Below are 15422 nucleotides of genomic sequence, written 5' to 3'. Positions count from 1 at the left end.
GTAAATTGATAAATTGTTTTGCAAGAAATCATTAAATAAATCAAATATGGATAATTATGTGATTAAATGTTAATTAAAAATTATTTGTTATTTGATCCTTGTTGTTATGAAAGGTTTCATATTTTCCCCTTTAGGTTTTATAGTTTAAATTTGAACCCAAAAGTCTTGAAGTTTTGAAATTTAAATAGTTAAAACCCTAATGTTTTGAAAAAGGTTTCAAAACTTGCCCTCAAGTTTTGGAATTTAAAAGTTGATTAAAGGTTTAATTAGAAATGTTAAATTCTAAAACCCTAGTAATATTTTGAAAGTTCAAATCACACCCTTATGGTTTTATTAATTAATTAAGGAGTATAATTAAAAGAGGTTTAATAAATCCATAAAAGTTTAGGTTAACCATTTAATTGAATTAAAAGTGTAATTGTTAAAGTTAACCATATAGTATTTTAAAAGTGTAAAATACACCCTATACTATATATAACATTAAAGGTCTAACATTATATATATGTATGAGTAAAAGTCAGTCTTACCGTTAGTAGGCCTCATTCACAAAGCTGGTCTATAAGGGGTGTTTAAGGAAATTGCCTATAAAATGGCGATTGAATGGGTATCCACTCTTACCCACCGCACTCTTGACTAGTGGAGGGTCGTTAGCCGAACGGGTAGGATAGGACGAAACCTTCCATTATAAGTATAATGAAATACAAAGTAACTAAATGTTTTTCAAATTCCCAATCTTAGTTACTTAGGCAAAAGTGAATTGATGCAATTCCATGAAATTACGCTTTGTGCCCTTGCGAAGTCGTTAGTGGAGCGTGTGTGGTTTACCGGCACACTAAATGGTTCTAAGCAAAGGTAGCAAAGTATGACTCAATGTTTGTCATAGTTCGGTGGAGCGTGTGTGGTTTACCGGCACATCGAATAGGTGATTGTAACATGTGAGGGCACCATGTAGTTTGCATGGTTATTCACACCCGCTTTGTGATCCTCGGCATCCCAGTCACAAACAAGAGGGGCATATCGAGATTTAAACATGCCATTGAAATGTTCAATGAATCTCAAAGGATCTAGGAGTTTTCATAGATTTAAAACTTAAATTTCTTTTTCGTTTTTCATGGTGGAAACTAATGAATCGTCATTCACTTACCTTCAAATATTCTGCGATTTGGGTTACGGCATCCCTCTCCCGAGTTGTAGGATATTGTGTTGGGTCCTAGCCTTGGAATTTCATTTGGGTGATTTACCAGGGACTCAATCAATCAACTAACTTGAATTCGTTTTTCTCCTGATGTCAAAGTTCGACAACTATGGTCTTCTCAAATCCCGTGGAACAAGCATTCCACATGAAGATGATATTCCACGATTCGATCGAGGGACAAGAAATCATGCTTCACTTCCTCCTCCTCCTCCAATTATTCTCCCTAACCCACAAGATTGTAAAATTGAAAGGTTCAATATCACTCAATCCCTTTTTTGGCAAGTAAACATAAAGAGAGCGAGTCGGTGTGTGCACACGTCTTAGGGATGAAGTCACACATTGATACGTTAAGAATGATGGGATCCGTTGTCGGTGAAGCGATGACTGTTGATTGGGTTCTTCAGTCACTTCCTAACTCATATAGTGAGTTCGTAAGAGAGTACTATATGATGAACTACGACGTGACCCTTATAGATCTCACCTATATGCTTATTGTTGTTTAATCTGCAATGATTTGGCGCAATAGAAAAGCAAAGTTGATTGGTGAATCTGCCTTCGAGACCTCTATGGATATAGACAATGGCAATGAAAGACATGCAATGATCGAAAAGTTTGATCATAAGAGAAAGGCGATGTCTGAGGTAGTTCCATGTGTTGTTCCAAAAGAGTCAGTTTGTTTTTATTGCCAATAGACAAGGGGCATTGGAGACGAAGTTGCCCTATTTACCTAAGAGATCTAAGAGATGGGAGAGTCAAAAGTATGACTACGCTTTAGGTAAGAATCCACTATCTAACTCCATTAAGTTCCTATTCATTGATTCTTAATACATGATGTGATAAGATTGCATTTGAATGTTTTGAAGGATCAGTGAAAAGAAAGGAAGATTGATAAGAGAGCAAGATGAATCTAATCACAAGAGATGGATCTCGATCTCATGGACTTGAAGATTAGATATTGAGTTTAGATAGTTATGATAGAGTTGTTAGAAATTTTCCTTTTACATAGTTTTCAATAGATTTTGCATTGTAAGGACAAATGTTTTTCCGCTACTTTTATAAATAAAACAAATTTTGTTTAACTTATTTATTTGTTTATTTCCTTGCAATGAAATCGTTATGAAAATTGATGTTTGAATATTTCTACAACGAATGGATATGATTCTTAGTTATGTTATTTATGAAAATGTCGAGAATTTACCAAATGGGGAGAGTTTCTCATCGCCCAAGTTTCAATTGGACAGAAACTTGGAATCATGCAACGTGGATGCACGATGAATGAGAAATTTCGTATTTGGAAATTGGACTAATTCATTGACAAAGTGTCAAGTAAAGGACTAGGAGATCGAGTACACAAAGTTGTGTGTTGATCAAGTTCACCATGAGAGTAACAAAGATATTCGTCATGATTTACTAAAGGCTTAGTAAATATGATTACACTTACAAGATTAAGTGTAATTTTGAATTGATTAAAGGGTTTAGATCAATAGCAAAACGAATAAGAAGAATCAAGTAGGCAGAAAGATAAGAGTTTCTCCATTCTAAGAAGAAGGGAGAGTAGCTTTTATGCTTTATGATAGGTCTTAATGATTAAGAACCATATCTCAATTGATCCTCTAAATGAGTCTTGGTACAACTTTATGTCCAAGAAGAGGAATCAAAGATTGAAGAAATGGTCAAATCAAGAAGTCAATCATACTTCGTTCCATAACAAGTCTTAAAGTTAAGATTGTGACAATGAGTGAATAGTATTAAGAAGGTTTATAACATTCATCAATTGTGGAAAGTTGTGATGTCTTGGATAAGACAAAGACCAACTAAGACCAAAATTATGAAGTTTTTTGTTTTGATAAAAGCTACACTAACTCTTGAATATTTGTTTGTCAAGAAATGTTTTGATAAGAGAATCGTATATGCCAAGGAGTCAGTGGGAGTCTTAATAGTCTTGAAAAGTTTCAAGAACAAATCAAATAAAACTTATCGATTATCACTAGCACACGAGTTGAGGTTTACAAGCTATCGTGAAGACATTATTTTGTTTCTGTGCCAATCCAATTGAGTTAATTATGCATGTGAGTCCTATGAGTTCTCATTTGAATGCATAAAAGGCAAGGACCTTGATCAATGGAAAGTACATTGATAGGAAAAGGTGAGCTGCTTAACTACTTGGAAGACGTGGTGGGCAGCTGTGCTACCATAAGGCAAGAAATCAAGATTAAGAAAGTTCGATCCATATGAGTTTGAATTTGTTGTAAACTTTGGTTTTAACAAATTCACATGGATAGGAACACATATACCGTTTAAATCTAAGTGTCATAAGATTTCCTCCTTCATGAAAATGATTGTGAGAAAATGCTTTCACTAAGAAAGATTTTAAAAAGATAGTGATTGTAAAATTGCATTCTCAAATTCGATCATGGTTACGGCATCCCTTTCCATAATTTGAATTGTGAGGTTTGGCAATTAGTCTTAATTGTTAAGACACACATATGAACTATCTAAGGCAAAGGTGTATAAGTTCAAGAAGCCTTGATAAAAGATTATCAAAGCACTAAGTATTAAAAACATGGACTTAAGAAATTCAATAGGTATTGTCTTTCTGGAAGTTAAGATGTTTATGAATACATGTCGAAGCTAGTGGGAGCATAAGTGTTATGTTTTATAATAATCATCATGATAGTGGGAGCATAAATGTTATGATTGTATGATTATTAAGGCACGTATTGCATAGTTGGCAATATTAATTATAGAAAACAAGAGTCATACTTTACAAAGTTGTAAGGGTTGTATAGTTGTTTTGCTATAATTAAGGGAGAGAATATTATGCTTCATTTCAAATCTAAAGGATTGATTGCAAATGCTTTAATGTTTGACCATTCTAAAATTTTCCAAATGTCTAGTGCATTTAGAGGGAAAAGGCACTAGAATCGGTTTTGACTAAAATAATTAAACAACTATCAAAGGACAATCCAAAGTTCAACGAGGATTGGTTGCGTGTGAGTAGTTGGAGGTATAGTATTGGAAATTATGGAAATGTTTCCATATTGGATGGACAATATCGACATCATTACAAATAGATAAGATTCTATTAAGAAATGAGTTGTCATATGGAAAATATGGAAGCGTGTCCATATTAGGAAGTAAATATTGAAAATCTATGTCTAGATTAGAAACTTTTATGCAAAAGGATGTTCAAAGGAATGTACTTTGAGTGAGAGACATCATATCTAAGGAATTTTCTTGTAACAATCTCCGATAGAGGACTTTGTAATATCATTGGCAATAGTCTTTGAGACTTTGGTGCAGTGACATTACAAAAAGATCGTTGCATAAAGTGTTAGAATCTAGTATATTCTATAAGTAACAAGAATTTGATATTCTTACACTTAAGAAAATGGATTTGGAGTTGTAAAATGAGAATGATTGGAAATGTGTTCAATTTGTCTATTTCACAAAAGTAAGAACCATAGGTAAACATTGTGTGCATGCTAGGAGCATGGGACAAGTGTTGGAATTCAAGTAAGAAGTTGATTACCCGAAACGACAAATAATGAGTAATCGATATGGTGATAAATAAAACGTGTTTTGTTTATACTCAAAGGTTTGAGGCCATATGGGATTAGTATTATTCTTGTGTTTCACCTTGCATGTTTTGACTTCCAGAATAATTGAGTTTATTAAGAATAATCGAATTATTCAAACGGGTCACAGTCGTTCATATGTTGGAAGTAGATATGAATGAAGACTGTCATGAATTGGTGTGTGGATTGTCTAGAAAAGTATTAGACATAAGCAAATGTTTGCTACAACGTTCATGAGTGCTTATGAATATGATTTGAGCATTGGATTAAACCCACGCTCACTTGGATCACTATCTCGAGTGATTAGTGAGACGATAACATCTTATATTCTTGAAACCGAGATGTGTGAGTTTTATCTTGCTAATCGGTTACACATTGATAATATGTAAACGCACTAGTAACTTGGTGTTATAAAACATATTGTTGTGTGTGATTTGGTTAGTAAGTGCAAGAAAGCATTGTATCAAAGTTTATCCGTTCCTTTTATTCAAAGAATAAAAGCGATATCTTTGGGCCCCTCGGTGGTTTAGTGATGACATACGTAAATCCTCGGCCGGGCTAGGGCTAATTTGATTTGTTCAGTTAGTCTGTCGTCATAAATCGGAAATTGAGATATAGTACAAAGAGAATGATTTGAAATCATATCTCATACGATATCTAGAATGGAGGAATATATGATCCCTTATCTAAGGACACGCGTATCTGATATGATCAGAGTTGACAGCGGCTTTGGAAAGCTACGATTGCAGATCAGGATCTGAAGTCATACGCATAATAGTTGTTAGACTTATCCAAGTGGGAGACTGTTGGATTAGTGTCTAAGTCCATAACTATTTTGGTATGTACTTGACCCGATGGTGCATGGTCCTTTTGGGTTGCCTTCACCAAAGCAACTTGATAGGATGAATTATGGAGAGTAAGGATTAAATGTGATTTATTAATATATTATGGGAATAATATATTAAAGGAGAAATCATATTGTTTAATTAATATTAGTCAATAATTAATTGGTAATTAGTTTTGTGACTAAAAGAGATTAATTAAACTTAAGGGACTGGAATTGTAATTATAGGATAATTGCAATTTGGGCCATGGATTGCCTTGTATTAAGGGATGGACGAATTCTAATGGGAAACCCATAAGGAAATCGTCCATGGGCTTGATAAAAGGAGTCTATGGGTTGCTTAGGGCTTAAGCATCCAAATTAGGGTTTCCTTGTTAGATAACCCTAATAGCCCAACTATATAAAGAACCCTTAAGGCTCAAAAACGTGGCTAAGGTTCTTGTAAGGGTTTACACACGTTTTTGGCAGCCTCCAACCTCTCTCCTCTTCATCCTCTTGCTTATGGTGTTTGTGAACCATTGGAGGAGTGACACTTGTGACTCTAAGCCTTCCAAAGTCAATACAAGGAGGAATTGGGATTGTTATTGCTACATAACAATCAAGGTATGATCTTAAACCTAATTACATGTTAATATGATTACTTACATGCTAGAATTAGGGTTTATAGTCTTGGATTCAAAGCATGTACAATATAGAAACCTAGATCCAAGCATTAGGGTTTGTATGAGCACATAGGATGTCTTATGACCAAAACCCATCAATTGCATCGCATCCACCAGTGTTCCATAATCTATGATTTGTTTTGTACTTAGATGACTTTTGATACGTTTTCCTTATACTTTGATTGTGTTTTGGAATGAACGAATGGTTGTTTTGGTTGACTTAAAAAAAAAAATTTTACTTAGTATTTTTGGGACATTACATATCACAAAAAATGTTCTAAAAATTTCTTCTATTAGATCAAATTATAAAACTTAATTAATAAATCAAACATGTTTGTTATTTATAGATTATGTTTTCTAATACACATTTCTATATGTTTTGATTGCATTATTTTATTTGCGAAAAAACAAGGTGGAAAATATGGAAATTATTAGGCACACATTCTTCACAATATATTAACAAATCATGTTTTTCATAGACAAATCAAACAATAAAAACAACTTTCCAAAAAGTCACATGAAAACAACACTTAATGATGGAGCATGCCTGTATTCAAAGGGTTTTATTTTCTTATTAGTATGGCCTAGAAGATGTATGAAGAGGTAAGAAGATATTTGTTCTAGTTTCCTTCAATAAGAAGAAGCGCATACCTAAGAAAAACAAACAATGTGTGAAACCAAATGTATGCACGTTGTCTGCGCCGCAAAAACGAAAGAGGAATATAAGCTCTTTTCAATGAAAAAAACAGTAATTAATTACAATACAATATAGGTTTATGATATATATATATATATATATATATATATATATATATATATAACTCAATTATGAAAAAAATAATACTAATAACTGATAATCGGTTTCTTGTTTCATAATTGTCTTTAGTATTTATTATAAATTTATATTATTTTATTACAAAAAATTTAAGAATATGTCAACATCATAACTGTGTGCAAAAAAAAAAAAAAAAAAAAAAAAACCAAATTACAAATGGATGGTAAGTTAGTGATTAACTAAACAGGTTTAGTGAGAAAACATTATCTGGTTAATAGTTTATAGTGTTAAATAATAAAAGCTTAGGGATAAAAATAATATTGGTGATATTAGTGTAGTTAGTATTGTCATCATGAGATATTGAGTTATAGTTATTTTTTATATGAGATTAAAAGTGCATGATGCACACTTGGAATATCAAATGTGAACTAAAAAAAAATGGGGTCCGAGGCAACACCCTTGTGTATGGGGTTCCAAGGGGCAGCGCTACTTGTGGGGTCAAATGGGTAGAGCCCTGAAACTTAAACGAATTTCTATATTAGGAAGAAGTCTGACCATGCAAATTCCTGCCAAAAATAGGTTATCACATCACGATGATGTCAGATTTGGTAATGTCTAAATAACCTTAGTTCTAACCTCCATTTTGGTGCCAAAATGCATGTAACCTCCATTAACCAACTTCCAACTGTTTTGTTACATCTATATAAGAATGATAAGTGTTTCAAAAACAGGTTGGAACATATATACTCGAAAATAGATTACACGAACTCTTTCTCTCTAAACACTTCAAACAAAGGTATTATGTGTTTCTCAATTCAAATTACACCTGTAATTGGGATTGGTTTTGTTATTTGATTATCATACTTCCGAATTTGTGTACCCTCAGCATTAATAGAGACGAATTACAAATTTTGAAAAGTGTTGGAAAATACAATCCTAAAAATTATCCAAGTTTACATATTGGTATTTTGATCCCTAAAACTAACAAACAACTGATATTAACATAAAAATCTTTAACAAAAATATGGTCATATCCTAATTTCATTTTTTGATAGTTAAAGACTGAACTTTGCATAAAAAAAATCTACTTTTAGGGTTGTTTATGCTATTACATGTTTTCAATTATAGTAAAATAAAAATTACAAAAAAATTCTTAAGTTTTAAAAAAAAATTATGTCTTTATCTTAAAAATTTCCGTTCTTCATATTATATGTATTCATGCATCAAAATATATTTATTAACGAAAACATGTTTTTTTAAAACATTGGGGTGATGATAGTACTAATGCTAAGGTTCCATCGATTTCTTAGAATCAAGTGCTAGCTTCTAAAGAAAAAGGTGGACTCAGTATCAGTAGTCTAGAGGCTTTCAGTTTAGTTTTGTACAAAAATGAAGATAGAGACACGTAAATGAAAAAGAAGTGCTTTGAGTGTAGGTTATTTTCTAAATTCATGGCTATTTTGGGAGTGAAGGTTTATTCTCTTTTCCAAGGATTCGTGAATGATTGTTGGTTCTACAAATACTATGCATGAGAAGGGTGTTATCCTTCGTTCGTGTATTAAAACAAGGGGTAAAGATTGATGTTTAACTAAGTTTTGGAATCATATTTGGGTGGAGGATGTGTCATTGAGGTCTAGGTCCCCTAGATTGTTCCAACTTAAGATCGAAAAGATTGTGTGGTTCGTGAGAGATAGGGTGTTGGAGGTAATTGGTTATGGTGCATGTATATTAGAGGGGGTGTGTAGCAATGTCAATTTGATAATTTGATTGGTATTATATCATATATTCAACTTACTATAGGTGGTGATGATTGGATTTGGAATTTGGAAGGGTCGTGTATGTTTCCGGTTAAAGAAACACATCATTATATTTATGATATAAGCCTTTCAGATGGTATTGCTGCTACTAGATGGAACAAGTATGTGCCTAGAAAAGTTAATATTTTAATCTGGTGTGTTCTTTGGAACAAAATTCCAACAAGGTGAAATTTGAGTCGTAAAGAAGTTGATATAAATTCATTGATGTGCTTGTTTTGTTCGAATTGTATAGAGAAGGTGGGTCATATTTTTTGATTCTGCAATCTTTAAAATTCTATTAGGGATAAGGTTTACAAATGGTCTGATTTGATGCCTCCTATAGTAGATTGGTTGCAAGAAGTGTTTAATTGGATTGATGATATTAGTATCTCTTAAGATAAGAAGTGGTGTTGGATGTCATTGCATATGTGACTATTTGAGTACTTTGGCGTCATGGATACGACATAGTTTTTAGTGATAAAGTTCCTTGTAAGGAGATGCTTTTTGATAGAATATTTGAGTATTTTTTTTTGGTATGGGTCTAGAAACAAAAAGTGAAGGTTAATTGGACTAATCGGATCCAAAACCCTCTTTTAACAATTTCTTTGTAATTGGTTTTTTTAGCCTTAGTTTATAAATTCAGTTGTTCTAAAAAAATGTATATAAGTTAAAAACATGTTTATATGAGAAAAATATAATTATAACTATGAAAATGTGAAAAAGATGTACTTATACTTCTAAAAAGATATAATTATACTTCTAAAAACATAAAAATGTGTATTTATGCTTCTAAAAATATATTATACTTCTGAAAACGTAAAATTAAGTATTTATATTGCTATGAAAATATACATACTTTCAAAAGTATATATATATACACACACACACACCCCTGTGCAAAGCGGCGACTATAAATAACTATTTTGGCGTATAGTTTTTTTACTGGAAAATAATTATTAGATTTAATTATTAGTTATTATGTAATAAATAATTACCACTTTTAAATAAAATATTTTAGGTTATACCTTCTATTTATATTATCTATTTATACATTTGATGTAAATTAATAATATCGGTGTCTGGTTTATAAAATCTAAATTAATTTATATACATGAATTTAATATTTTAAAATTATCATTTTGCTCAAAATTAAATTTTGAATAACCTTCATTAATTCAAGTCTTCAAACTTTTTACAAATATTAATGATTTATTTATGCATAATTGATTTGTATAAAAAAAATTTACAACCTATAAATCTTAAAATTCAAGATATGACTAATATTATATATATATATATATATATATATATATATATATATATATATATATATATATATATATATATATATATATATATATATATAAAAGTATATTTAATTGTAAATATCAATATCACTTTAATTTTATTGGACAAACTAAATGAATTTGGATTATAATCTAGTTTAGTAAATAATGTAAATCAATAAATAAATCGTGTTACTGTGGGAATATATGGAACGCATATGCAGGCGTATATATATATATATATATGTACGCAAAATGCAAATATTTAAAAATAGAATCTGATAGATACAGCAAGGCTCTCTATACACATCAATCATCGGAGAAGCTTCTTGTTGATAAAAGCAGCGTGTAAAAACCCCTGACGACGAATCGTTTGGGGTTCAAGTCCAGACACCCCTTCTTTGTATCCATTTTTGTCGTATATTAAAGAAACCGAGGGAAAGTAGGGGCTGAATTTGGTTCCAACTCGTACGAAACTGAGTAATCGTCAGAATCCAAATTGTTGATTTCTTGTCACTTAGGTAATACATCAGTTTTTAATTCCTGATTTGAATATCGTACTGGTTAATTTTTGTGAAATTGATCGGGTTTCCTCTGATTAGGGAACGGATCTGGTTCTCCTCCGACACTCCTTGCTCCGCCTCCGGTTCTCCTTGCTCTCCCGTCGCCGTATCAGGTATGAGCTTTTCTGCCTCTCTTCATTCTCCTCTTTCGTTTCTCTTTTCTTCTGCCCCTCTCAATCTATATTATTTTGGGTCCTCCCCATCGATGAAATGACATTCAAGCCATTATTCTTTCCTTCTGCAAATCCAGTTCTGGAGTATAAACTTTAGTTCAAACTCCATTAATGGTGAAATCCCATCTACCATTTTTCAATTAAAAACCTAAGGTGGTGTTGATTTCTCAGATAATTTGTTTAACGGGAGTGTATCAGATCTAATCATCTAAAGGGGTTGCAGAATCTCGAAGTTATTGTTTTTTGTAGTTAGGTCCAAAATACCCTTCTTTGAGTTGCAATCACTTCAGTGGAGCATTGTTTCAGTCTCAAACTTTTTTCAAACAGTTGACCTCTTTTATTTTATTCGAAAAGGTTCATTAACTTTTAAGTGCATGGTAATTGGTATTGTAGGTATTGTTTAATCAATCAAGATCTGAACAACTTCTTACTTTATCTGTGAAGTTCTTGTTAAATATGAGTCAAATCACAGTGTAGATTTTTGGGAAATAAGACATGTTGAAGGGAGGATGATTCTCTTGTAAAAAAACTGTTTTTTAATATTGCCTATAACAGTTTCTTTAATAACAAAAAGCTCCCTTTAGAGCCTGCATAACTACATGTACAGAAAGCATTCTTGTAAACTTTCTTTTTTGAATGTTTAAAAAGTATAGATACAATTTCATGGAGAGATAATACATGTGACATATAGGGCTGATAACCTCTTTGTTATTCACACAACAACAAGTGTCGGTAATTGTATACATTTGGCTTTATCACATTAACTCTTGAAGATTTCTTTCCTAACCAATTTCAACTCATGACACTCATCTTCAACAAACATAATGAATGCGTGTCAATTTTAACATAACACCCGTCAATCGAAGCACCGATAAATTTGTCTTCTTTAGTTGAATATAGCAAATATCATCATAGCTGATGACATACTAGCCTTGAAACAGGTGTTGCGTGAATATTCATCTTTCTTAGTTTTTCACCTTAAATAGAAGGGATTCGATTCGAGTCACTTTCCATGTATGCAATCAGATCAAATTCTCTCCTTTTCAGATTCTAATAGTTTTCTTCTTCTTTCTTCTTCAGTCAATATGAAGGCTCTCATTCTTGTTGGAGGATTTGGAACTCGTTTGAGGCCATTAACTCTCAGTGTCCCAAAACCACTTGTTGATTTTGGCAACAAACCCATGATCCTGCATCAGGTATATAACCTTTTTTCATTTGCTTATATCAAATTATTTATCTAACTTAATCTTGTATGCATATGATTTGTTTTCAGATTGAGGCTCTGAAGGCAATAGGAGTTACTGAAGTGGTTCTTGCTATCAATTACCAACCAGAGGTAAAGTTTGAATCTTTTTTTGTTCTTTTTCATTATTTCATCTGTGCATATTCAATTATTCATAACAAATTGCAACATGAAATTATTAATGCAGGTGATGCTCAACTTCTTGAAAGATTTTGAAACCAAACTTGGGATAAAGATCTCATGTTCACAAGAAACCGAGCCCTTAGGAACTGCGGGCCCACTAGCCCTAGCCCGGGACAAACTGCTCGATGATTCGGGTGAACCCTTTTTTGTTCTCAACAGTGATGTCATCAGTGAATACCCTTTGAAACAAATGATTGCATTTCACAAATCCCATGGTGGAGAAGCTTCAATCATGGTAACCAAAGTGGATGAGCCTTCAAAATACGGTGTTGTAGTCATGGAAGAATCAACCGGGTTGGTTGAAAAATTCGTTGAAAAACCAAAAGTTTTCGTGGGTAACAAAATCAATGCTGGAATTTACCTTTTAAACCCTTCGGTTCTTGACCGAATCCAATTAAAACCCACTTCGATCGAAAAAGAAACCTTCCCGAAAATCGCATCAGAAAAGCTTCTATACGCGATGGTTTTACCGGGTTTCTGGATGGATATTGGACAACCAAAAGATTACATTACAGGTTTAAGACTTTATCTAGATTCATTGAGAAAGAATACACCAGGTAAGTTAGCATTCGGGCCCCACATTGTGGGTAATGTTTTGGTTCATGAAAGTGCTAAGATTGGTGACGGGTGTTTGATCGGGCCCGATGTAGCCATTGGGCCCGGGTGCGTGGTGGAGTCTGGGGTCAGACTCTCGCGTTGCACAGTCATGCGTGGGGTCCGCATCAAGAAACACGCGTGTATTTCGAGTAGTATTATAGGGTGGCACTCGACAGTTGGACAGTGGGCCCGGGTTGAGAACATGACGATTCTTGGAGAGGATGTGCATGTGTGTGATGAGGTGTATAGTAATGGAGGTGTGGTTTTGCCTCATAAGGAAATTAAGGTGAGTATCTTGAAGCCGGAGATAGTGATGTGAAGATTGTGGAGATATAAATATTATATTATATATTTAGTTGGCGTTTTTATTTAAAGGTTTAGTTTTTATAAACGTGTTTGTGTTTGTTTGAGTGTGTTTTTGAATTTTCATGTGTAAAAGTGATGAAGGAGTGATTGTTAGAGATTAGAAGATTGGAAGGTCAAGTGTTTAAAGGGTCTGTAACTTTTTGTTATGAATAAAACAATGTTGTTTTTATTTGTTGGCGCAATCGTTATCTTTATGTTGTAAATATAAATAAGGTGATTTGTTTCGGTGCAAATGATGGGGCTTTTATTTACTTTCGTTGTTATGTAAGAAGTGAGAATGGTTGTGATGTCAAAATGATAGAAAGAAAAGAACCCAAAATCCTTTTTCCTTAAAGTTACATATCATGCTACGAGTAATTAGATCTGTCACTAAAAAACCAATAATAAGAATAAAATTGAAATATAAACGTGATGAATGGATAAATTGTATAGAAATTGGATAATTTATATGGGCCCCAATAGAATAGATTACAAATCTTGCGAAAGATACAATAACGTGGGTGGCCCATGTCCTTGAGGTGGCTCTAGCCAAAAAAAAAAAAAAAAAAATTTAAAAAAAAATCCATCATTTGCTAAAATTAAATCATTTATGTATTAGAAAATAATGTACTACGGTACTACCTAACGTAAGGGCAATTTGGGGCTTTGGGCACCAGCTCCTTCTAAATTCCAATATAAAAAATATATGTTAAGCCTTTCACGTTTTGAAGAGCGACAACTACAATTTACCTACAAACATTACTTAAAAAGAAAATAAAATTTTGGAAAATATATACAAAGAGCATATTTGGCAATAAGTTATTATTATTATTATTATTATTATTATTATTATTATTATTATTATGAGCCTAAAATTTTCATTTGAAATCAAAAAACTAATTAAAATAATTTTTAGAACTTTTATGTTTTATATGCTTTATGTAATGGTATATATTTTAAAATTTAGTTCATCGAACATTTTTATCTAAACAAAAGCTAGAATTTTCGATTCAAACTTTCAATTTACAGCCACAATTACCTTTTTTTTTCTAAAAGGATCCAACACCAAATATCCACTCAATAGCCACGTGGGATGAGTAAGTTCCAACATGTTCTATTTTCATTATGCATTTTATACGCAACATTCCTACATATTTAATGACGGACACTGAACGTTTTTTTAGTAAAGGTCAAATTAAAAAAAAAATTTGAAAAAATCTAAATTAGTAGTGACACTAGTATTTTAAGCCAGTACACCTAATAGAAAAAACATAAAACAATTTTTTTTATACTACGTGCCGGAATCGGAGCAGTGGCTCAGGACCCCCCGGACTCCACTAAGGTCCGCCATTGCACATACCCCACATTCAGTCCTAAAAAATAAAATATTCTTAAAGGCCCAGGACGAATAAGAAAAAAAGAATCTTTATCTTTATTATTTTTAAATAAAAATATATAATAAAAAATTTAAGCCCTGTGCAGCTGCCCACTTCCCCCCTCCCCCTCCCCCCCCCCCCCCCCCCCCCCCTCCTCTAAGCCCCCCATGTCCACATTCCTTTTCACTTTACGAGCATGTAGGGTTAAGTTTTCCTAACGCTGGACTCGGCATCCACTCGGCAAATTCAATTGGACTCGGTAAACACCGCGCTGCTTACCGAGTATCTCTTCCGCTCTTACCCATACATCTCATCCTCTCTTCTTCGTTCTTCCACTCCCTCCGTTTGGCATGGACTTTGGTAGAGATGAGAAAGGCTGAGATGGAGCTCGGTAAGTTCAACACCACTCCGCTCCGCTTAGCCTAAGGCCATATGGAATGGGTGGTAAAATTCCTAGACAAAGATGAGGTCTATCTTTTGTGGGCACCGTTTCATCACCCTAACATAACATGTGAAAATTATGTTTTTTCAATATTACATTACCGAAGAAAAAGAAAAATGTATGTGTGTGTATTATTTTATTTTATTTTCCACTCTCTCTTCTTCATCTTCTTGACACCATTCTCTCTCTTTTCTTTTTCATGTTAAATCCAAAAACATCTTATATGGAACTTAGATAAAGTTTATGTGGGTATGACAAGATGACACCATTGTCTTCCACCTAAATATATTTGTTATATCTTTGTTTGTTTACATTTAGTCTTATAAAAATTTTATGTTTTGATTTGATTTTATATCTTCTATAA

General features: G+C 32.8%; 1 protein-coding gene across 1 annotated transcript; it reads left to right on the top strand.

Annotated features, from left to right (window-relative positions):
- Positions 1-10401: 10401 nt before the first annotated feature.
- Positions 10402-13430, top strand: LOC145032907 (mannose-1-phosphate guanylyltransferase 1). The gene is made up of 5 exons (XM_078981865.1): positions 10402-10657; positions 10739-10812; positions 11953-12068; positions 12146-12208; positions 12303-13430. Exons 3-5 carry the CDS (start codon positions 11958-11960, stop codon positions 13212-13214), a joined length of 1086 nt encoding a protein of 361 aa, XP_078837991.1. The 5' UTR covers positions 10402-10657; positions 10739-10812; positions 11953-11957; the 3' UTR covers positions 13215-13430.
- The last annotated feature ends 1992 nt before the right edge of the window (positions 13431-15422 follow it).

This window comes from Lactuca saligna, chromosome 2 (assembly GCF_052625555.1).
Source record: "Lactuca saligna cultivar CGN05327 chromosome 2, ASM5262555v1, whole genome shotgun sequence".
Classification (NCBI taxonomy): Eukaryota; Viridiplantae; Streptophyta; class Magnoliopsida; order Asterales; family Asteraceae; genus Lactuca; species Lactuca saligna.
Note: the sequence above shows the minus strand (reverse complement) of the source record. Positions and strands in the feature narration are given on the sequence as shown.